Here is a 24,012-nt window from a genome sequence, read left to right as displayed (position 1 = left end):
TATCACTTCTAATACACTGTTTTCTAACCTTTATGGGATACATATTGTGCTATGTATAGTTGGTTGGTGGTTATTCTCACTTTTAAGTATTGTTTTTCATTTGATTGCAAGTGAAATGTCAGAACATGAAAATTGCTCCCAGCAGTTTATACAGCAGCTGCGGAGTATTTCGGTTTAGTCCTCGCAAGAGAATTGTGCTCGATTCCTCAAGTTATGCTATGCTTGGCCACCATTTGGAAGCATGTCCATCCTTGCTTGAAGTCTACTACATTGATCAATGATCAGGACTCCAGTCCTCCAATCTCCATTTGCAAGGAGGGAGGAGGAATAATGTGGAACTGCTGTCGGCTAAACTGTCCTGCATACATTGAAAAAAGTGCTATAACAAAGGAAACCTAGTATCACAAACTTTTCATCCCCCTGTACTGCCCCCAGCTTTACAAAACATATAGTCACTTCCCTATCTGAAATCCACTTCCTCTGTTGTTCCCAAAAGGAAACTTATCATGAAATTAGTATGACTACGATAGAATTACCAGCCACAGACATACTTCTGTGTTATATCTTATGTCCCATTTCCTCATCTCTGCAAAACACATCATTTGTTTTTTGTTTATGGGGCATCTTTTAAAGGGGTACTCCGCTGCCCTGCTACTGGAGCTCTGCTCCCCAGCATCTGGAAGTTTGTTCCGAACCCTGTGTACGGTCTTCCGTGTTCAGGGCCGCCCCTCGTGACGTCACGCCCGCCCCCTCAACACGGAAGCCCACGCACAGCGTTCGGAACAATAAACTTCCGGACGCTGGGGAGCGGAGCTCTGGAAGCTGGGCAGCAAAGTACCCCTTTAAAAGGGCCATGGATTGTATTGAGTTCCACTAGGTCAGAGCTTTCCAGATTATTCTTGTTGGTGACTAATTTTTTAGAAATGCAAAATTTAACAACATAGTAACAGTCTTAGATGTTGTACTCCTGCCTGGTGTGATCAAAAAGCTTCCCACCGTTTCAACCACATTATACATACTGCAAATGATCCCTTAACCACAGTGTGACTGCTCAAATAGGACAGAAAGGGAAGCCATAAAAAGATGCAAGTTGGTATTGCTGATTTTTGCGTGACACACCTACACACTGCAGCCGACGCACTAACTTGTCGCAACTCAGTTTGGAGAGCATGGCATTAGGTAAATCAGCCAGAGTTTCACCGCTTGGTGCATGTATCCAGGGAAAGCCGTCCCTTTGTAGCAGGTAAGTGTAGACACTGGCACTCACATGTAGCTTGAATACAGATGAGAAGTTTATTTGTAAAAGAAAAGCAAACTTTATAAAATGTGCATCACATGACGCATTTTGGCTTGCTATAGAGCCTTTCTCAAATGTATATCACAGAAAACATTCACAATGCCTCTTGGAGCAAGCACTTAGGGGTTGTATCGAGACGGCATAAGATTACTTTTCCAGATAGATCTACTTTCAGTTAGGATCTATAATGAAACCAAAAAGATGGGGAGCGCTACTGACCAGTATAACCAAGAATTCACCACAAACACCACTGAAGCCATGTCAACATCAATTATTTAAATCTTCCTCCACCATAAAGGTATCAATATAGGTCCCATAGAAAGGAAAAGAAAACATATATATATCGGCGCTCAGAGAAATGATTCTTATCACAGTTTAGAGGAAACCATCAGTTTGCTGCCACTTTCTCCACAGTGGTGGGAGGTAAACTCCTTTTTACATACCGCCCTCCAAATAGACGTATCTCACTGCCATCCGGGGCCGAGGCTCAGGTCTTCCACAACATCCAGACATTGACTCCAATCCTTATAATATTAAAGATTTATTTGCGACGCATTTCTGAGGTATAATAATAATTTGCCACCTCCTTCATCAGGCTTATTAAACAGTTACAATACAAACAGTTTATATACATAAGTTTTTTACCCAGTCTCCCGCCACTGTGCGTCCATTCCTGCCGCCATTGTGCAGTGTCTGCCAAACTTCCGGTCGGAGTCCGATCACGTGACACGCTATTGGTTCCAAGTGATGTCACTTCCTGTTTTTGGTGCAATGCATTGTTAAATCGGATATCCGGAACCGGAAGGGTCATACAGTGGGTATTAAAAACTACAAATATTAACATATTCGGTTTAAAATATATGTACACCACCTGGAGTATAAAATGAACATGTATCCTCTGTAATATGCATTTCATTATTCTATGTAACAATACACTGTGTCCATCTATATTACAATAAATAAATATATAGACAAAGAATAAGTCAGCCAGCACTTTAGTTGATACCAAACTATTATATGGGCCTGTTGCTATATATATATATATATATATATATATATATATATATATACACACATATATACACATATATACACATATACACATATACACATACAGTGTGTATAATATATATGTATGGGGTGAGTATTTACCTCAGGGTGAGGCCACCACTCCTGGTGTAACGGAGCTTCAGAGGGCCATTAAGCACTCCGCGGGCATTCCGGGTAGGGGAATATGCAAAGCAGCTCATTACATCACCTTTTCAGGTAATGTTCCCTGGTATTAGCTTAGCTCCTGTTAAGGAGTATAAAAAGCTGATCGGGATTTTATGCCAAGCCAGACTACTCCCCAAAAGGGAAGTTTCTACCCATCTGCAGACAGCTGTTTGCCACTCGTCAGTACAGAGCAGCGTGGTGGCCTCACCCTGAGGTAAATACTCACCCCCTTTAGCTGCTCTCAGGCCTCTTACCCCAGCCAAGCCAGATTACCCTGCTCTGTACTGATGAGTGGCAAAAACCACGAAACAGCTGTCTGCAGATGGGTAGAAACTTCCCTTTTGGGGAGTAGACTGGCTTGGCATAAAATCCCGATCAGCTTTTTATATTCCTTAACAGGAGCTAAGCGGATACCAGGGAACATTACCTTATTATAAAAACTGTTTTAAAATAAAACGAAGTAAACAATCAATACACTTGCTCTAAAATTTAAATTGGGTTAAAAATATGTACACCACTTGGAGTATAAAATGAACATGTATCCTCTGTAATATGCATTTCATTATTCTATGTAACAATACACTGTGTCCATCTATATTACAATATATATAAAAACATAAAGATGGTAGATTTAAAATAAAACAAAGTAAACAATCAATACACTTGCTCTAAAACTTCATTTAAACCCTGAGGAAATAAGGTGTTTAATCTTAAAATCCAGTAAATCTCCTTTTAGCAGAGCATTTTAAAATCCTGATCTATAATTCTCTCTAGCGGAGTAACCTTCATAGCTGTGGAATCTCTCTCATGGTGGGTTAAAAATGCCAAGATACACTATGTAATGTGTATCCATTGTTTATGTTGGACCGGTGTTTAATTCATATTCTCAGAATATTAATGGTCCTACCAATATATCTGTCTACAGGGACACTCAATCATATAAATAATAAAGGGGGAGATTTATCAAAACCTGTGCAGAGGCAAAGTTGCCCATAGCAACCAATCAGCTCGCTTCTTTCATTTTTCACAGGCCTTGTTAGGAATGTAAAAAGCGAGCTGATTTGATTGGTTGCTATGGGCAACTGGGCAACTTTGACTCTACACAGGTTTTGATAAATCTCCCCCTAAGTTGCTACTGCATCGAAGATGTTCATTAATGTAATAAGGTTTGGGTTAATCCGGGATAATCACTTCTGTTCTTTTATTACAAATATGTGCACAACGTTTACATCGGTTAACACTGCACTTATATGGCCCCCTAATATCTCCCCACAACTCCACTTTTGGTTTGGGTTTTATACGTTGTCTATGGGGTATTGAGGGGGCAAGAATATTTTTCAATGTCTTACTGCTTCTAAAGATGCTGCAGGGTTTATCCATGATGAATTTACCTAAGATGGGGTCACTTTTTTGGTGCGTTCCCACATGGCGTATACGCAGCGTATTTCACGCTGCACAAAATTTACGGCAGCAGCGGGAAATACGCTGCGTATTCCTTGGTCATTATACACACAGGGTTTTCCGTCAGAAGCCCTATGTGTGTAGTGAGTTTTAGAGGCGGGGCCGTGTGCCGGCGTGACTGTGACACGCGGCTCCGCCTCCAAAACTCACTACACGCATAGGGCTGCTGCCGGAAAGCCCTGTGTGTATAGTGAGCAAGGAATACGCAGTGTATTTCCCGCTGCTGCCGTAAATTTTGCAGAGCGTAAAATACGCTGTGTATACCCCATGTGGGAACGCACCCTTAATCAAACTCCAGTTGGCACACATTTTATTGATCTCAGAATGTTAGGTGCTATCTCGTGATAAAGGCTATTTTGAAATCTGCCTCTCCTTGTGGTTTATCCATTTTTTCTTTTGTCCTGTCTGGAAAGCATTCTGTGTCATGTCTTTTATTCATTTTTGGGCCCTCTCTATTAAAGGTTGTGGGTATCCCTTTTGCCTAAAATGGTTATGTAGAATGGATAGTTGTTGTTTGAATTCACCATCAGAGGAACAATTCCGTCTTTTCCTCTTCATTTAACCATAGGGTAAATTATTTTTACAGCTTTTTTTGTGGCAACCACTGCAATCTAAATCTTGAAATGGGTGGTGGGATGCAAACAGCAATCCATTACATTTATCTTAAAGGACATCTGTACTGCATGAATTTTACATATTCCTGTGCCTAGGCTGTAAAACTAAACAAAATAACATTCCCCCATTGCTCTGGTATCGGCCTCACGGTCCTGCGCTGCGGTCCTCTTGCTGCTTCCTGGGGACGGGAATGTCAGAACCGTTAGCGTATCACCTGCCGCAGCGATGTCCCGCCTTGGCCGGTGATAGGCTGAGCACACTGTCACGTAAGGAGCCGGTCAGAGCTTTATCTAAATTTATCAAAATGTTTGTATATGTCAGTTGGATTTTTCTCAATTTTTTTTTTTTCATAGTACTTTTATAGTATTTTTCATCTGATAAAATCCTACATGTGGCAGTCTTCATAATCCATTATGATAATTCTCCCCCCCCCCCCTTTTCTGCCGGTTTCAGTACTATGTTTTTATTTTCAACAAGTGTTTTTAGGGCTGATTGTTGTTCCTTATTTAGATTTTTGTAAAATCTGTTTCTTTTTGTACATTTCTCTAAAACTGACATTTCCAAAAAATGGTCCTCTGCTTTCCAACATGGCGCATGGCTTTAGTGAGGTGGAAATAGGGTCCTCTGGTGAATTCAAACATCTATCCATTATACATAACAGTGTTAGGCAAAAGGGATACCCCAACCTTTAATACGGAATAAGTCAGACTGCTTTCCAGATAGGACAAAAGAAAAAATGGATAAACCACAAGGAGAGGTAGATTTCAACATAGCCTTTATCATGAGATATAACGCCTCACATTCTGAGATCAATAAAATATTATGTGCCAACTGGAGTTTGATTAAAAGTGACCCCATCTTAGGTAAATTCATCATGGATAAACCCAGATGCATCTTTAGAAGTAAAACATTGAAAAATATTCTCGCCCCCTCAATACCCTAAAACCGAAACCAAAAGTGGAGTTGTGGGGAGATATTAGGGGGCCATATAAGTGCAGTGTCAACCGATGTAAATGTTGTGCACATATTTGTAATAAAAGAACAGAAGTGATTATCCCAGATGAACCCAAACCTTATTACATTAATGAACATCTTCGATGCAGTAGCAATTTTATTATTTATATAATTGAGTGTCCCTGTAGACAGATATATTGGTAGGACCATTAATATTCTGAGAATATGAATTAACAAACACCGGTCCAACATACACTATGTAATGTGTATCCATTGTTTATCTTGGCATTTTTAACCCACCATGAGAGAGATTCCACAGCTATGAAGGTTACTCTGCTAGAGAGAATTGAAGATCAGGATTTTAAAATGCTCTGCAAAAAGATTTACTGGATTTTTAGATTGAACACCTTATTTCCTCAGGGTTTAAATGAAGTTTTAGAGCAAGTGTATTGATTGTTTACTTTGTTTTATTTTAAATCTACCATCTTTATGTTTTTATATATATTGTAATATAGATGGACACAGTGTATTGTTACATAGAATAATGAAATGCATATTACAGAGAATACATTTTCATTTTATACTCCAAGTGGTGTACATATTTTTAACCCAATGGCCGACGTTTATAATTGTCTTTAGACTGTTTTTTGTGTCTACAAAAGACGCTAAAAAGGTGCAAGCAGGGTTTATTTGCGCCTTTTTTACGCCTTTTGGGTTACACTTTTTTTTTTGCTGATTTTGCATTGCAATCCACTGATTTTGGCAATACACATGATATGGAAGGGATTTATGAACGGTGCCTTTTTGTGAAAAGGTGCAAAGCCACTGAAAAGTCTCTAAAACTACACCACTCCAGACTTAGCTTAGCTTTTTGGTGTAATTGAAGAGAGAAATTTCAGAAAATGTGACCTGCACAAAACTGGTATTGCAGTATAGGAAAAATTCATATCATGCAGGAAAAAAATTCGGCATTTGGTATGAACCGGTATACCGCCCAGCACTAACATTTCACTTGATCGGAAGTTCGTCAGACACTGCCTGATGCCGGCCGTAATGGACGCACAGTGGCGGGAGACTGGGTAAGAAACTTATGTATATAAACTGGATGTTGTGGAAGACTTGAGCCTTGGCCCCGGATGGCAATGAGATACACCTACATGGAGGGCGGTATGTAAAAAGGAGTTTACATCCCACCACTATGGACAAAGTGGCAGCAAACTGCTGGTTTCCTCTAAACTGTGATAAGAATCTTTTCTCTAAGCGCAGGTATATATATGTTTTCTTTTCCGTTCTATGATTGTTTAGTTGGGATCTGTCATGCTGTGTTTGTGTCATTTTGTTAAAGATAAAAAAAAATATATCCGACAAGGCTTGAACAGTGTGTGTGTGTGTGTGTGTGTGTGTGTGTGTGTGTGTGTGTTTTTTGTTGTTGCACATGGGCTGTACCTGGTATTGCAGCTCTTCCCAGTTCAGATGACTGGGGTGGAGTAACAATGCTTAACACGCCCCATGATCAGTGCCCATTTCTTTTTTCCTGCTTGCAGGGGGTGGGCTATGTCGGCAGGACTGAAACTATATTGCGATTGCTGCATACAACAAAACCACTCCTGCCTACTGTGGCTGCAGGATGTTGTGGCGACGTCATGCCACTGTTATTGACTACCACATCCAGGAGGTTAAATGGCTGTGATGAGTTATCTCCTGTCCCAGCTATTGGAGGTGGGTGTTGGCTGTATAACACTGCACCCATCATGTATGGAGTGTGCTCCCCAGTCCACATTGTGATGTTCATTCACATATGTTATATGTTGGGGAGGGATTAAACAGATATTGTGATTTGTGTATTTGCTATAAAGCTCTATGGGTAGTGGTTCCATCATTTTTGCCAGGGGTTGTTTTCTTGAAAATCTATTCACCTATTGTGAATAAAAACCACATGGTATTTAGCACTTGGTGCTTTCTCATTTGCTATGGTTTTACCCACTTTTATGTGGAAAAACCACAGCGTTAAAAACATGAAAACAATCATCCTTTTTTATGTTGTGTGATCACATGTGCTGTCATATCACCACTGCATGAAGAGTAGAAGGAGCCCACAAGTGAGCATGTCCGGTATAGTGGGGACAATTGTAGTGTCAGTAAAGCCAGGTATAGTACACTCATATATTCATGTTACTCAAACTATTCAAGATTGTGACCTAGACAGTGGCCCTAATATGTCAGATAAATATAGCAGAATGTAGAATTCCTGGCTGAAAGGGTTTTTTATTGTAATAAGCACCAGAGTCAGTAAAGAGTTAAACTTCTGTTGTACTCACCCTAGAGAGAAAGCAATGTCATGCTATGAGCTAAACCTGGACATAAAAGGGTAACGCTTTCCCTATGTGGATTCCAGATTTTGTGTGGGTACTAAGAGCGGTTGTTACCGAAGATGGTAATCTCCCAAAGAGCGGTGTGCGACCTATTTTTGGCCATATAAATGTGTTTGAGTGTTAATCTCCCAGTATGTAAAACAAACCGCTGGTTCTCTTTGTTGGTCTTTCTAAAAGCCTTGTGGTGCGGGCGAATAATATAGCTGGGTGTAGCCAGTTCCTCAAGCCTGTAGATGTGTTGTAGAAATCCAAAAACTAGGAATGCTTACCAGACAGCTCTTCTCTTCAGGACAGCCCTCCTATATTGTTTGCCCATAGTCATGGAGTATATCTGCAGTGATCTGAGTAGTGCCTGCATCAGAGTGATGTCTGCCAGAGTCAGTGATATCTGCTGTTCAGGAGTGTCTTTCTGGCAATGTAAAGGTTACTCTTCTCTTGCGCCCATGCTGTTGAAGCATTGCCAGTTCTTAATGGCTGCGTACCAGCAGCGGATGCTTCCTTTATTCTTTTCTTGAAGTCTCTGCAGATCTGATGTCACTGCTGCTCAGTGTCATAGGAGGAAGGCTGGTTGGATAGGATACAAGCATTTTACATTTGTTTTCCCTCAAACATTGACCTGTAGTATAGGAAATCTCCATATTGCTGTCCCATTCCTGCATTCTCTGATGTTTCCAGATTTGTCTTTCCAAGGATTTCTTTAAGGATAGCATAGAAAGTGTTCCTATTGAAGACTGGAGGAGACTCTTTGGGTCTTCTAATATCTGGCTATACTATGCTTTGCAGTTCCTATAATTGTAGCTATAGTGCTATGTCCAGTGCATACTTTTCTACTCATCTATTGGCGGGGAGTAATGGTGGAGGTCAAGTTATGGGCTATCACCCTTTTAGACCTTTCTTTACAAGCCGGTTTCTTTCCCTATTTCCATCTGTTCTGCAGCTTAACCTGAAGGAAGCTGCTTGGGACTAATATGCCTGAGGAGCATTCTGCATTACAGAACACCGTACCTGTAGCCCACCTGCGCGTATGACTCTGCCTGGCAAAGTAAACCATTTCCCTTTTCCTAGTCTCTATTTGACAGGTCCAGATTTACCTGCACATTGATGTATCTGCGATAATGACTAGTAAATTGGGCCACCAGACTCAAAAGGGCCTATCCCATGAACTACATGTGTAAATCAACCATTTACATTTCTTAAAAATGTCATCTTGAAATTCTACCAGAGTCCGTACCATTGTGTTCTGCTGGAGTCCTGCTAAAGTACGGTCAACCTTATGGGTAAAAGCAGCTGACTTTGGAGACCTGGACTATAAATGTTTAATTTGGGTCATTATCTACTTTAATGATAGTCTGCACTGCTTCATCCTCACACAGCCTTCTAACACTTGGCCTTGCAGGTAGGTTTTCATGGAAGCACAGTGCTTTTATGAGTTGGCAGTACCATATTACTGGCTGCCGAAAAGACCAGTCTTTGCCTCAGAGCCCATGCTGGGGGGCATAACATCACAGCTCCGCTTTCATGCTTTATGAGCTCTGGTAAAATAAAAGCTGAGCTCTGATTGGTTGCTATGGTCAATCAAAACTACTACTCTGACAGTTTCTATTTATTGCCCTGTTTGTTTTAAATATTGTATCTATACTGACTTTCATTTTTTGTATCTGTGTCCACAGAAACAATGAGGCGTGTGGTTCGACAAAGTAAATTCCGGCATGTCTTCGGGCAGGCTGTGAAGAATGATCAGTGCTATGATGACATCAGAGTTTCCCGCGTTACCTGGGATAGCTCCTTCTGTGCTGTTAACCCCAAATTCGTTGCCATAATAATAGAAGCCAGTGGTGGTGGAGCTTTCCTGGTGCTGCCATTAGTGAAGGTAAGAAACATTTTTTTGCTTTTGTTATGCTCTTCAATTTACGTTCTTTTAGTCTGTTCATGTCTTTCCCTTCTTGACTATGCTTTTTTTGTATGTATACTTGTTAGTTACCAGCACAATTAAAGGGGTATTCCGGATTCTGGTTCCGGGCATGGTAAAATAAATGAGATTCCTTTACCTCGGTACTTCGTAGCTCCTGTCCCAGCTCCGGCCCCATGTTCATCACCATTTCTTGGTTGTTCCAAATTAAGATGTCTTTGCAGGAGCTGCCCATTCAGACAACCACTGACTTTGCCATGATAACACTGTGTCCTGGAGTGCCCCTCTCTTAACTGAACTATTATGAGCTGGTTTCTAGAAATGTTTTAGAAAACGTGCCGGAGTCAGTGTTACCACAATGGCACACATAGAACAAAAGACCATGCCGGTCTTTATAGCATGAATGTGAGTTGGATTGTACTGTTTGCCTTGCTGCTGTATGCTCACCTATAGGGGAGAACATGTATTTATTTGTTTTTCTTGGTTTGCACCTACTGATGTTAATCATATAGTGTAGCTTGTACAAACACGAGTCTGCTCACACCCTTTGAGAGAAATCTCTCTTGTTCGGAGCTGCTGTCGATTAATGATGCCCTTGGCTTGTGCTTGCTTTGATATGTGTATGATGATCGTGTAGGCCAGTGGTGTCAAACTGTGGCCCTCCAGATGTTGCAAAACTTCAACTCCCAGCATTCCCGGACAGCCGTTGGCTTCAGCCAACGGCTGTCTGTGCATGCTGGGAGTTGAAGTATTGCAACATCTGGAGGGCCACAGTTTGACACAACTGGCTATTTTAAGAGGCTACCTTATTTACAGATTCCATGTTGTAAAGGGTTCTCTTTAAAAAAAATAAAAAAAAAAATAAGTTTAACTGGCTATACACATTATAGGCATTATCTGGGCATATCACATTTTTTATGTTTTGATGGGGTCACTATAAAAAGGCATACTTCCCTACTTTGGTACCCCACAGCTTCTGGTATGACATCGTCTGGTCTCTTTAGTCTACTTCTGAGACATCTTATCAGTGATGGGCACTTCTCTGGAGACAAGTAATGGCTTTTTATACACACATACATGACCTCAATTGTTATGGCTATGACGTGCTAAAATGTAGGATGTGTTGTGTGTTTTTAGGCTGAAAACAATCCTCTAAAAAAAAGTATGTAAAAAAAGCCTCCCACTTGTCTGTATGCTTCTGTACACAATCCAATATATACAGTGCAGTGATCCCTCAACTTACAATGGCCTCAACATACAGTGGTCTTTTCTGGACCAGGCATGTGGAATTTGTATCGCCCACGACGCGATGCAGGAGCTGGGTAGGTGATTTCTTTAGGCATTTAGCCCTGCTTTGGGAAACTCACATATGACGGGGAAACCAGTCTTGCTCCGTTACTAAACTGCTAGTAAGTAACAGCTACTTACATCTGCCTGCGGGGACATACTAGCAGTTACTTACTACATACGGGAGGACCTGCCTACCACCAGGGGCTAAACTTGTCTACTTGGAGTATAATTGTTTAAATGAGCCCTACCTGATGGGGGTCATATCTACCCGGGGGTCTGACTACCTACTGGGGAGCCCTACCTGATGTGTCATATATATCTGGGGGTCTGTCTTCATATGGGGGAGCTCTACCTAATGGGGGACATATCTATCTGGGCTCTGTCTGCCTGCTGGGGGAGCCCACGTTTTCCTACTAACTGGGGAACATATCTATATGGGGTAGTGCTGCTTGATATACCAGTTCTAGGGATCGACCGATTATCGGTTTGGCCAATATTATCGGCCGATATTCACGATTTTGGACGTTATCGGTATCCGATAATGGGCCCCCCCCCCCCCCACTGCACCGGAGCCAGAAGTAGCGCGGACCCCTGCCCCGGTAACAGGTAATTATAAAACTGGGTATAGGGGAGGCAATGGGGCAGCGGCGGTGGTTGGACTAAGGACCGGCAGGGGGAGAGAAGCGGGTGGCGGTCTCTGGCCCTGCAAAAGCCGCTGCAGTTCATTGATTTAAAGCGCCCGCTTCTTCTATGGGGGGTGGTATCGGCCTCGGACTATCTGTATCGGCCCTAAAAAAAAATCTATCTGTCGATTCCCTAACCGGTTTTCATACCAAATACAGTTTTTTTAAATTCTGTACGATACCTTTCCTATACCGGTAAGGCCCTCCCCTCGGGACATCTGGACTGATTAATTTTACATATTCCTGTGCCCGGGCTGCAAAAATAAACAAAATAAACTTTGACTCCCCTTCCTACATTTCCCTGTTGCTCCGGTATCGGCCTCACTGTTCTCCGCAACAATCTGCTTCCTGGGGACGGGAATGTCACATAGCAGTCAGCGTATCTTCGGCCACAGCTATGTACCGCCTCGGCCGGTGATAGGCTGAGCGCACTGTAAGGAGCCGGCCATGTTCTGTACTACTCTTAACCTGTGCCATAGTTAGCTGCTCCTTTGGACACCAGGTAAGGGCGGCTCCATTTAAAGTTTTTTTAGGACATTGCGTGTTCTGTTCAGGACCCTGAAGAAGATCCTGCCCTCTACATACAGTGATTTACAGCTCCCAGCAGATCTTTATTACTTTTATGTGTAAGGATTTCCTTTGTTCTGTATGTCATCTACTTATTTTAGTTTAATCCTCACTTTTTTCCTATTTTTGGATGACATTTTCATGGCTTCAGATTTCAGGTTTCCATAGTTATGGTTTCAACATACAATGGTCGTCCTGGAACTGATTAATATTGTAACTTGAGGGAACACTGTATAGGGTTCATGCAACTCTATAATAGCCCTATTACAATGGCTCCATACAGAGCTGAGATGCGAATCATGCATATTGGTTACATTTTGAAGACAAGGGGGGAAGATAATACTTCTATGTGGCGTTACTATCTTGTATGGATCGGTGTGAGCTTGTAATGCTGCAGTCGTTCTGTTATCGGAGCCATTGCTTTCTGTTCTCATTGCTCTTTAAAGATCAGAAATCACAGCAGATGATGTTGGAGCTGGATAAGTGGTGATTATTATTACCACATATCTGATTATTAAGGCTTTTAGAGAAGTGTCCCGGCCTGTGTGTGCCAATTGCCTAGCACAAGGCCTTGATCTTCTGTTTAGTGCTTCTCGGGCCTATGTCATCATGCAATCCTAAGCAATGACTCCATATGTGGTTATGGATTATAGCTGCAAGATGCAAAGTGAGGGAATCCGGTGGGGAAACTCAGCAGATCATCAGGTAATGTTTGAGATGAAAGAAGAATCCTGTTTATTTTTTACTTTTTTTCTTCTGGCAATTAACTATGCATGTTTTGCTTTTTGGAATATTTGCTACAATATGCTGGAATGTGTGCTTTGCCCTGATAAAAATCGTAAATTACTGTTATGCACAACTGGTAAGGCATTAAAAGGGTTTCTTATATAAAAAAAAAAATGAAAGCCTGCATAATAACACTATACTCCCCTCTCCCAGTCCAGTGTCAGCAGCCTTGTCCACCCATATGTTTACCTAACCTGATGGAGTTCCAAACCCACTGAGGCCAATAACTGAGGCTGCAGTGGGTTTGAAACGTGAAGAACATTAAAGGGGTACTCCGCTGCTCAGCGTTTGGAACAAACTGTTCGGAACGCTGAAGCTGGCGTCTGGAGCGTGTGACGTCATAGCCCCGCCCCATCATGCCGTCACGCCCAAACGCTGAGCAGTGGAGTACCCCCTTAAGAACGCATCTTCAGGGAAGTAAGTGCTCGGAGAGTGCTGGTGCTGGACTAGGTGAGGTAAGTATAGTGTGATTTATTATTTTGCAGCCCTAGCAGGCTGTAGTTTTTTTTTTTTTTTTTATTAAATCAGAATGGTGTTATACTATGATAGAAACCTCTGTTCCGCCTCAGCCGGTAATTGGTTGAGTGTGCCATCACTGCCGAGACAAGTACATCTTGAAACGTAGGCCCCTGAGCTTAAAACGGAGAGTTGGAGTTGTTCATATTGGGTCCCAGAGGGCGGACACCTGTGATCAAACACTTTCCCCTTTCTTGTGGGTAGGGGATATATTTTTATCTATATTTATATGGAGTACCCTTTTAATCCTCTCGCTGCCCTCAAATATAGTTGGACTTACTGGGCTATGTGGTATGATATATACTCTTTTGTTATACTGTTCCCTTACAATATTGAAGGAGGAAAAAATAACTCTTTTGTCGTACTACCAAAGTATGTATTCATTATGCAGATGTCATACAATTGTAAAATATTCATCCACGTTTTAAATATTTTTTTTTTTTCTATGTTCTGTTGCTGTAAGGCAATTTAACCTCTTAATGACCAAGCCTGCATGGCCATTTTTTTCCTTGTCCTGTAACACTATTTTACTGTGAAATAGTACACTCTTACTTATGGGGAGAGTTATCAAAACCTGTGCAAAGGTAAAGCTGACCATTTGCCCATTTTAAAAAGTCCTCTGAAAACTAAAAAAAAGTGATCTGGTTGGTAGCTATGGGCACTGGTCAACTTTTCCTCTGCACAGGTTTTGAGTGTGCCATAGCAGCGGGTGTATTGTGCATACGATCCCCATGGCTGGTGCCACGTGGGTTCCTATGTATTGAATGGGGCATTAGACAGCCTAGCACCCGCAGCACAGGATTCCATGTTTTAAAATCATGGCTTTCTGGGCATAGGGCCACCTAAAAAGATGTATTAGCAGTCGCTAAGGACATCATAGCATATCTAATGGAGCTTGTACTGTTTTGTATTCCATATGGAAATTTTCATGTTAGAACACAGCACATGGTTTGTGCATTGCCCTATTGACTAGCATTACCCCGTACTGCAGTAGAAGTATATGGGAGTGTACTCATTATTAGTCTTATTGATCAGATGAAGTGCATTATAGAGCTAATAATCATTGCTTTACTTGAAGCACATTGGATTTCATGCATCCATATAATGTTGGTAGTCTTCAGTATTTATGGCAAAGCCTAGTTTGGGAGTGGTGGGAGATGTGTGGAGCCAGCCCCTGATATGTACCCTTCCCCCATGTTTGATCAATAGAGGTAATACGATTGTAGCTTTCTGGAGTTAGATCACAAATCAATAATGTGCATAAAGAGCTTTTAGCTGCTTTCCCAGGAGGCCTTTTGATATAAAGTAGCACAGACACATAGTACAGTTGTGCCTCTTGGGCTTGTTGATTCAGCCCTACCCTGATATTACCACAGAGCTGGGAACATGTTATTGTTTGCACCTCTGCTTTCTAGTCAGTAGCTTAACCCCTTAAGGACACAGTCATTTTGACATTTAGAACATAGCTGATTTTCATTTTTGCGTTTTCCCCTTCATTGGTTTTCCCCTTCATAGTTTTTAAGAGCCATAACTCTTATTTTTACATCCACAGACCCATATGAGGGCTTGTTTTTTGCGTGACCAATTGTACTTTGTAATGACACCTTTCATTTTACTATAAAATATATATGGTGCAATGAATAAATTGTTTGCAGGAGAAACTGAAAAGAAAAGCTGAATCTTGCAACTTTTGGGGGCTTCTGTTTTTACCCAGTTGACTCTAAGGTGAAACTGACATCTTTTTATTTTTGACTGCTATTATTGTGCAGTGCTGTGCAATGGCATAGCACTGATCAGTACAATTGGCGATTTACTTGTATGCAGAGTATACAAAAAGATCCCAAAAGCTGCATGGAGCAGGTGAGGAGACCTCCGGCCTCCATTTTTACTTATCGGACTCCTGCGATCACTGCAAGGGTCAAAAACTGTCACTTAGCCACGCAGCTGCTTTAAGTGCCATGAATGCACATCATGGTGCTCTTAGTCCCATGTACACTACGTACTTCTGTTATGTGTCCTGTAGGGGTTAAAGAAAGCCTGCTGCTTCCAATATTACACTCATATCTTTATGTAACAATATATTGAGGTCCTTTAGAAGTAGTGATCATTGAGAGCAGACTATAAAAAAAAATGGGGGAAAAGGTGCAGGTTTTAGGGCAAATAACAGTAATTATACAGGATCCCTATCAGTCTGCCCTTGTCTTTACAAATTGCCATATAATAGATGAGATCCACCACAATGCATGCCTAATAAGGTGCCCCTAAATACATTTTGCAGTGTGCAAACAATATTTTTGCAACCTTGTAAATAATTTACACATGAAAAATCTGTCTACCTCTTACAAACTTTTTACCTCCTGTTGTTTTTTTTTTTTTTTACATTATTTTACATCTTCTTCATTGTATATTGCCTGGATTATTGACCATAAGCTGAGGTATAATGGACGCGGAGTCAAGAGATATTATTAGTATCCTCTAATAGCACTTCATATTATCCTCGCTTCATTCTTTATTATCTGTTAGATAACGGCTTTTATCTAAGCTTCATGTCTCTGATGTGGGGTCTTCCCTGGATACTCACAGAGCCGACCTGAAATAATCTGGACTTTACAACATCTTTACAGCCGGATCTATGTTATCATATAGTAACCTGGTCTTTTTAATATGTAATGACTGTTTATTATTCTATGTACTCTTATTTTCTTATTCTCCAATATCTGTTTTAAAGAAAAATTCTTTAATGAAAAATCTGTCCATTACTGTGGAGATCTTTCAATACACCCTTTTAATATTGTGCTATATCCTGGGAGTAGGGGCATATGGTGGAACCACAGTAGCATTATTATGACACGGGTTTGCTTTATGATCTGCCTCCAGTAATCTCCCCACAGGAGCCCTTTGGCATCACATGTCTTTTTACCACATCCTCAGTCTGAAAAATTGCCTGCAGAAAAGTAGAGCGAAAATGGAATTCCCTGCAGCTCTGACAGGTTGGAGTGTCATTTCACTATACTAATAATTGGACAAAATGCAATTCCAGAATCTTCGTTATTCTCAGCGTGATGCCAGTAGTTGAGGTCCCCCCCCCCACATACCTACAGCTTCCCTGCGATTGACTGGTTAGAACAGGTTTATAATGGTAGCATTACAATGAACCAGAATCTGTGCTCTGCTGACTTCATCCTTTTGGCTATCCTTGACATATTTTTGGATTACTCCTATGACACAAGATTAAAGTTAATAATTTCCCAGTATTATAGCATGTTGAAGGACTCTCTTTGCTTCATATGGCCTAGTTATCAATAAATAGGATCTGCCGCCTAAGTCTTCCTAACATGTCCAGTAAATGCCTCTTTTGATGGGCGTAAATTCTGTAAATTTGCTAACTGTTCAGTATTTTGAGCCAGTAGCGCGGGCCCCGGGAACAGGTAATTATAAAACTGGGAATGGGGGAGGTGGCGGTCTCTGGCTGGTGGGGGGGGGGGGGGTCGCTGTGGCGGAAATAGGACTCAGGAGGACCCCAGGACAGGCAGGGGGAGAGATGTGGGTGGCGGCGGCGGTCTCTGACACCGCAAAAGCTGCTGCAGTTCATTGATTTAAAGCGCCTGCTTTAGATAGCCGATAACTTATACCGGAATATCGGTATAAGCTATCGGCCCTAACCTCCAGAGTATCGGTGTCGGCCCTAAAAAAAATCGATATCGGTCCATCCCTAATGTCTTGTACCACATCCATCATGACACTTACATGCTTTATGCTGCTTGCTTGATGAGTGGGTATAGTCTCTAGGCAAAAAGGGAGTGGTTTTGCCCAAATGGGGCATGGCATTAAATGCAACACTGCACCAAAATCTTGGTTTCAAATATTGATGCAAAGTAAGCTACTAATCCCATACAGGAAGTAGATGGCACTTCGCAACGTGGATGAAGTAAAGAATTTTATTCACTTACGTGAGACGGGACGACATCAGTATAAAGGTAGGGAGCAGACAGATTGGAACAACGTCCGTTTCGTGGCTGCCTGACGCTTCTACTAATCTACTCAATAGGTGGTGTAAGCTACCGAATAGGTGCTTAGCTTATCAATACAGTATGAGTCACCTAAAAATCTGCTGCATCCTTACACATTTTTGCATCAATATTTGAAACCAAGATTTTGGTGCAGTGTTGCATTTAATGCCATGCCCCATTTGGGCAAAACCACTCTTTTTGCCTAGAGACTATACCCAGTCATCAAGCAAGCAGCATTAAGCATGTAAGTGTCATGATGGATGTGGTACAAGACATTAGGGATGGACCGATATTGATTTTTTTTTTTAGGGCCGATACGATACTCTGGAGGTTAGGGCCGATAGCTTATACCGATATTCAGGTATAAGTTATCGGCTATTTAAAGCGGGCGCTTTAAATCAATGAACTGCAGCAGCTTTTGCGGTGCCAGAGACCACCGCCGCCACCCACTTCTCTCCCCCTGCCTGTCCTGGGGTCCTCCTGAGTCCTATTACCGCCACAGCGACCCCCCCACCAGCCAGAGACCGCCACCTCCCCCATTCCCAGTTTTATGATTACCTGTTCCCGGGGCCCGCGCTACTGGCTCAAAATACTGAACAGTTAGCAAATTTACAGAATTTACGTCTTTAGTAAAGCTATCCCTATGAGTTACCTGCCTACCGCTTTTTGTGGGTTTGGAATATCAGTGGGGTCAAATTCTCCAAAGTAGTTCGCTTATCTCGACACCAGAGTAAGCACCGACTGCCAAAGATCTTGCGGACATCCAATTTCCTGTCTTTCCATTATCTTCCTTTCTTTCTGTAGTTACTGGAGGGTTGTACTGGAGTTTACATTCACTGTCTTATATGTATTGGGGGGGGGGGGTGAAGCCCTTCCTGTCTTTTCTTTATATAAAGAACAGGAAATATGTAAGGAAAAGAAAATATAGAAGTGGGATTGCTAGCACAGCAAACGTACATTGCTGTGGCTTTTAAGAGAAGCATTGCTGGCTTGTGGAAAGGAGAACTGAATATATTTACTTCCTTTTGTACATTTATTTTCTTGTATTGGGAAACTAAATTGTCAAGCGACCATAAGGGTCTCAATGCTATACAATGGATCATGTTAAATGGTGGCCATGCAGCACGAGTGTTTCCCAACCCGGGTGCCTCCAGCTGTTGCAAAACTACAACTCCCAGAATGCCCGGACAGCCAACGGCTGTCCGGGCATGCTGGGAGTTGTAGTTTTGCAACAGCTAGAGGTGCCCTCGGGGTATGGTCATACTTACAGCTTTGGTTCTTAATGCAGAAAGACTTAGTTTGCATGACTAGTAAGGATATATGTGTAATAGGATGCAATTAAAATGGAGAAGCAACAAATCGTGGCCCGGATTTGATTTTCAGTCTTGTCAATAGCCTGCTTGTGGCTCCGGTGATTCCCTAAGACGCTCCTTTCTGCAGTCCTAGAGAGGCATAAGCATGCCGCGATTCCCTGGAGGGAAAGAGTTAATGGAGAACGCTGCTGTGTGTGGATGCCTGCAAAGCACACACCCTGCTGTCATCATAGCACGGAGACAATGCAGCCAATGAGCGAGCGGGCGCAGGAAGCAGGGATTGTGTGCCTGTCAGGGTTCAAATCATCCATGGCCTTATATGGTAAAATTTACTGTCTGGGCTTGGGGAGTGCTGGCCAGGGAGGAGGGAGGCGAATACTCCCCTGCTGGATCGCTGGGTGTTTTACCACTGAACAGATCAGTCTTCATCTGACACGTCTGATGTAGGAAGCCGGGAAGCTGCTGGGAATGCTGATACCACCCAAACACCGCAATCCATGTCCTTTTTAAACACTTGTTATATCCAGATTATACATACACCCACACACTGTTGGTCTATTTGCACATTGAGGTTAAGGCAGTGTTGCTTTGCTTTTTCTTATTTGTGTGCGTTTTCTTTTTCACTGACAAACCGAGATCCAAGATACAGGATTTAACGAACATCATAGAAAGTAGTGTAGAGCACATTTGTAATATTCACACCAAGAGCAAATCGAGTGATAAAAAGTCCCCCTATATACACAGAAACTAAAGAAATGTGATCACTCTAAGGGCCAATTCATACTGCGTATTTTACTTGAATTCTGCTCAGAAATTACAGTGCAGCAGCCTCCTATTGTTTTCAGTGGGATTCTGCTGCATCATTTACACTATTTATGTGAATTTTCTGAAATGCATTTCTGTCTACAGATGGAATTTTTACCTGGAATTTCTGGGCAGAGATTCCATGGTGTGTGTGACTTGGACCCTTAGGGTATGTTCACACTGCAGAATTTCTGCATTTTTTTTTCCCCCGCATTTGCGGAATCAGTGTAGAATTTTCTGCAGTTTCCTTTAGAATTCTGCAGGATTCCGCAGTACACTTATATAAAAGTGGGCACATAATGATAGGAACATGCAAATTCTGTGCACGTTATGCACGATTTGCAATCTTTCCACGGAAATTCAAGTCCCTTTGACTTTATTAGGTTTTCCCTGCCGAATTCCATAAGAATTAGAAGACAGGACTTTTATTTTATATTTTCCCCAGTGGAAAGTCTGCTGTGTAAATGACAGCGGAATCCCATTGAAGTGAATGGGCAATTTTCTTGTGGAATTCTGAAGGAAATTCTACTGTATGAACATACCCTTAGGTTATATTTATACAGTTGAATATCCACACAGAAACTTTCAGTGCGTACATTCCACCAACAGCAAAACGCCGGCAAAACATGCCGCTGCTAGGACCACTTGGAAATGAGCTGTCTCGTAGACTGCAATGCATTTCCTTGCAGACTCCTCAGAGCTAATCGACAAGCCTATTATTTCTGCAGAAGCCAGAATCAGGATTTCTGTGGCAAAAGTATCCGGCGCTGAAATTCTGTGGTGGGAACAGTGCAGCAGAATTCCATTGAAATCAATAGGACTCTGCTGCAGCGGAATGTCCTTGCAGAATTCTATTGTGGAATTCCGCACAGAATATTGTCTATTGAACTTGGCCTTAGACATAGCACCACACTTGCTCAAGGGCTGTGGCTGGTATTGAAGACTTTACCAGTTGTGATCAATTTGATCTTTTATGTGACCGGTCATAAGGACATTTTTATTGGATTTTTCCTTTTTTTTTTTTTTTTTTTTTTGATGCCTGATGAGAGGTGGAATATATGCCAGCAAATGAACAGTCCGTTCTTATAGTAGACCCTTTTTCTGCACCCAATACATCAAAGTGACTGTGACAAGAGCCAAACTGTGATGGTTAGACATTGGATCACAGCATCTCCAAAACTTCAGGTCATGAAGGGTGTTCCTGTTATGCACTGGTAAGTCCCTACCTAAAGTGGTCCAAAGGAGGACAACCAGGGACCTTCCTGTTAAATGACGTGGATGGCCAGGTACACATGCTGCTTACCTAGGGAAGTGATGGCACCAGGAAACAGTTCCAGAAGAAGGCAGTAGGCTCCAAAGGACCCTTTATCCAGACCACAATTTGTGTGACAGATGATAATAATGACTTTGTTCTTTGAGAAGACCACTTCCATAGAAGACCACTTTTCAGTGCAATTTTGGGTAGGTTTCACTGTGCTCCGGGCAATAGTCTTAGGAAACATTGAATCCTGTAATTCATGTGGATGTTAATTTGACATTTACCACCATACAGGCCAAGTACACACCTTGATGGCTCTGATCCTATATTAGCAATGGCCTCTTTCACCCTGCAAACATTGTTCAGGGATGGTTTGAGGAACACGGCAGAGTATAAGGTGTTGACTTTGTCTCCAAATTTCCCAGATCTCAATTCGACAGAGTATCTGTGGGAACTGCTGCAAAAAAAAATGTCAAGCCTTAAAGGATCTTCTGCTCTCTTGGAGACATATCACAGGACACCTTCAGTTTTTGTTGTGGAGTCCATGCCTTGATGGAGCAGAGCTGTTTTGGTGGTACTACACAATCTGTGCGGCAGGTGATTGTAATGTAAAAGTTACTTTTTAGGGAGAAGGTAATAAGAGGGGAGTTAGTGACTCCGGGCTTCGGCCCTGGAGTTTGTTGTAAATGATAGGACCCCTCACCCTCTGTTGATTTGGGTATTTGTTGCTTACATGGTGAGGGAAAGCACCACCATATTGGTCGTCCTCTTTTATAGTGGCTCCTGAGAAGTTACGGTAAAACTGTTACTGGTTGGACACAATGAAAAGTTGGATTTATTATTGAGAAGCCAATCCAAAAGTAACTTATTGGCTGCTCCCCTTCCTGTTCTTATTTCTGATTCACTGATATATGTTCATAAAAACCAAACTTGTTCATGCTCATAGTTTTCCTAAGGCATTTGGTTAAGGTGTGTCAGGAAGTATGCAACCTCCTTGAAGATTCTTCTTGCAACATTGACTTCTGACACCATGCATTTATGATCATGTGTAAAATATATATATATGTGCCACATCTCCACCTGCAAAGCTTTGCTGTGAGAAGTCTGCGTGGCTGACGTTTGCCGAATACAAGCTGCACAGCACATGTTACGTGCCAGGCTGGTTTCCAAGCTCCGGACAATCTCCAGAACAAGAACTTGAAAAATGTCGGCACAGATATTAACTAGGCGGTGTCTGTGCCAGTAAAGTGCTATGCTCAAGGGAACCTCTGGAGTCGTGCTGTTTCTGCAGGAATGCTGCTGGCGTCCTCTCCAGCTAATGACTGGATAAAGTCATTTACTCGCTTATTTTCATTTGCAAAACAAATAATGTTGCATAGTTTCTACTTCATAGTACCCCTTGTTCTTTCCTATGAAATTTGGCAAAAAATCCTTTCTAGTTCAGTGTCTAGCAGTACTAAAAGGACATCTGGCTTCATAGGATAAGTTGATGTTTAGAAGGGGGTGGAGAAGTTTTCTGATTTCATCCATTTTTGTCCCAGATTTATCTCCACTTTCTTTGCTCTGGTAAAAGAGAAGCCAAGCTGTGATTGGTGGTCTCTGGGCAACAAAGACCATTTTTTATATATTTGGGTTAATGTTCCTCAAATTGGTTCAGAACCTGATGACCTTTTATGGGGATCATCACATAGTGTGGTGGGTTCCCTGCCCAGATGTGTCAAGTGAAAGTTATTGCCTAATGCAGTGTTTTCCAGCCACGGTTCCCTTCAGCTCCCAGCATGCAACTCCTAGCATACCCGGAGAGCCCTTGGCTACCCCAATGGAAATAGATACAGTTGGTACCAAACAAGATGATGATGTAATGGTGGTCTCCATACGCTGTGTTGGGCTTATGTGAAGGGAGCACTGTGCTCAGTAGTCATGCAGTTTCCTTTCCCTAACCAGATACACCACGTAGATGAGCCAATGAAGCTATGTTACGAGTAGCGATCTTTGGGATCTTTGCTGAGCCTTCAAACATGCTCGATCAATTGTTTGGCCTTCTAAATCTCTCATAGTCGGTTGCACATGACCTGTTTATAAAGGGTGATGTGCTTCTGATAATAATTTAAATTGCCACACAAAAGATTCCATGCTTTCATAGGAATGCATATTCATCTGATGGGAAGGAAAACAAAAATTGTGACCATCAGGAAAAAGAGATCACTGATCCGCATTCTCTCCATGCTACAGCACACGGGCAGCCAAAGTCAGTTTCCACTATGAGAACCACATCAAAGTCCCATTGTATGCTTCCTGAGCCTGTGCGGTGTGAGACGTTACAGGGGTATTCCAGGAAAAACTTTTTTCAACAACTGGATCCACAAAATTACAGATTTGTGAACAGATTAAAAAATCTTAATCCTTCCAATAGTTATCAGCTGCTGAAGTTGAGTTGTTCTTTTCTTTCTGACAACAGTGCTCTCTGCTGACACCTCTTCTTGTCTCAGGAACTGTCGCAAGCATTAGAGGGTTGCTATGGGGATTTGCTCCTACTCTGGACAGTTCCTGAGACAAGCAGAGATGTCAGCAGAGAGCACTATTGTCAGAAGGAAAAGAACTCAACTGCAGCAGCTGATAACTACTGGAAGGATTAAGATTTTTTTTTATTGAAGTAATTTAACTTTCTGGAGCCAGTTGACATGACAAATTTTTTTTTTCTGCAATACCCCTTTAAATATAGTGGTTTCTTTCAGTTACAGCTAAATTCAAAATATACTATATAAACAGTACTTTAAAGCGTACCACCAGTTCTACATGACTTGCACATTGCACACATGAGGACATTTGTCATACTTGTAAATTGGTTCTCCAGTTTAGAGAACTCCTTTTCATATGCTATAGCTAGTTACCACAGGATGTGTCCTGTTCCTCACTTCCTGCATGCTGGCGGCCCTGTCCACCCACCTTTCAGGAAATGTCA

General features: G+C 41.9%; 1 protein-coding gene across 3 annotated transcripts in view; it reads left to right on the top strand.

The window, feature by feature from the left end:
• CORO1C (coronin 1C) overlaps window positions 1-24,012 on the top strand; it is a 96,169-nt gene that overhangs the window by 53,629 nt on the left and 18,528 nt on the right. For 2 of the 3 annotated variants that reach the window (XM_056528788.1, XM_056528789.1), the window contains exon 2: window positions 9,585-9,784. In XM_056528788.1, the coding sequence (XP_056384763.1) occupies window positions 9,590-9,784 (195 nt within the window). In that variant the 5' untranslated portion in view covers window positions 9,585-9,589. Of the gene's footprint in view, window positions 1-7,086; window positions 8,187-9,584; window positions 9,785-24,012 lie in introns of those variants that run through there. The other variant, XM_056528790.1, reaches the window with a different exon arrangement.

Source organism: Hyla sarda, chromosome 1 (assembly GCF_029499605.1).
Source record: "Hyla sarda isolate aHylSar1 chromosome 1, aHylSar1.hap1, whole genome shotgun sequence".
NCBI classification, from domain to species: Eukaryota; Metazoa; Chordata; class Amphibia; order Anura; family Hylidae; genus Hyla; species Hyla sarda.
This window is presented reverse-complemented; position numbering and strand designations above follow the sequence as displayed.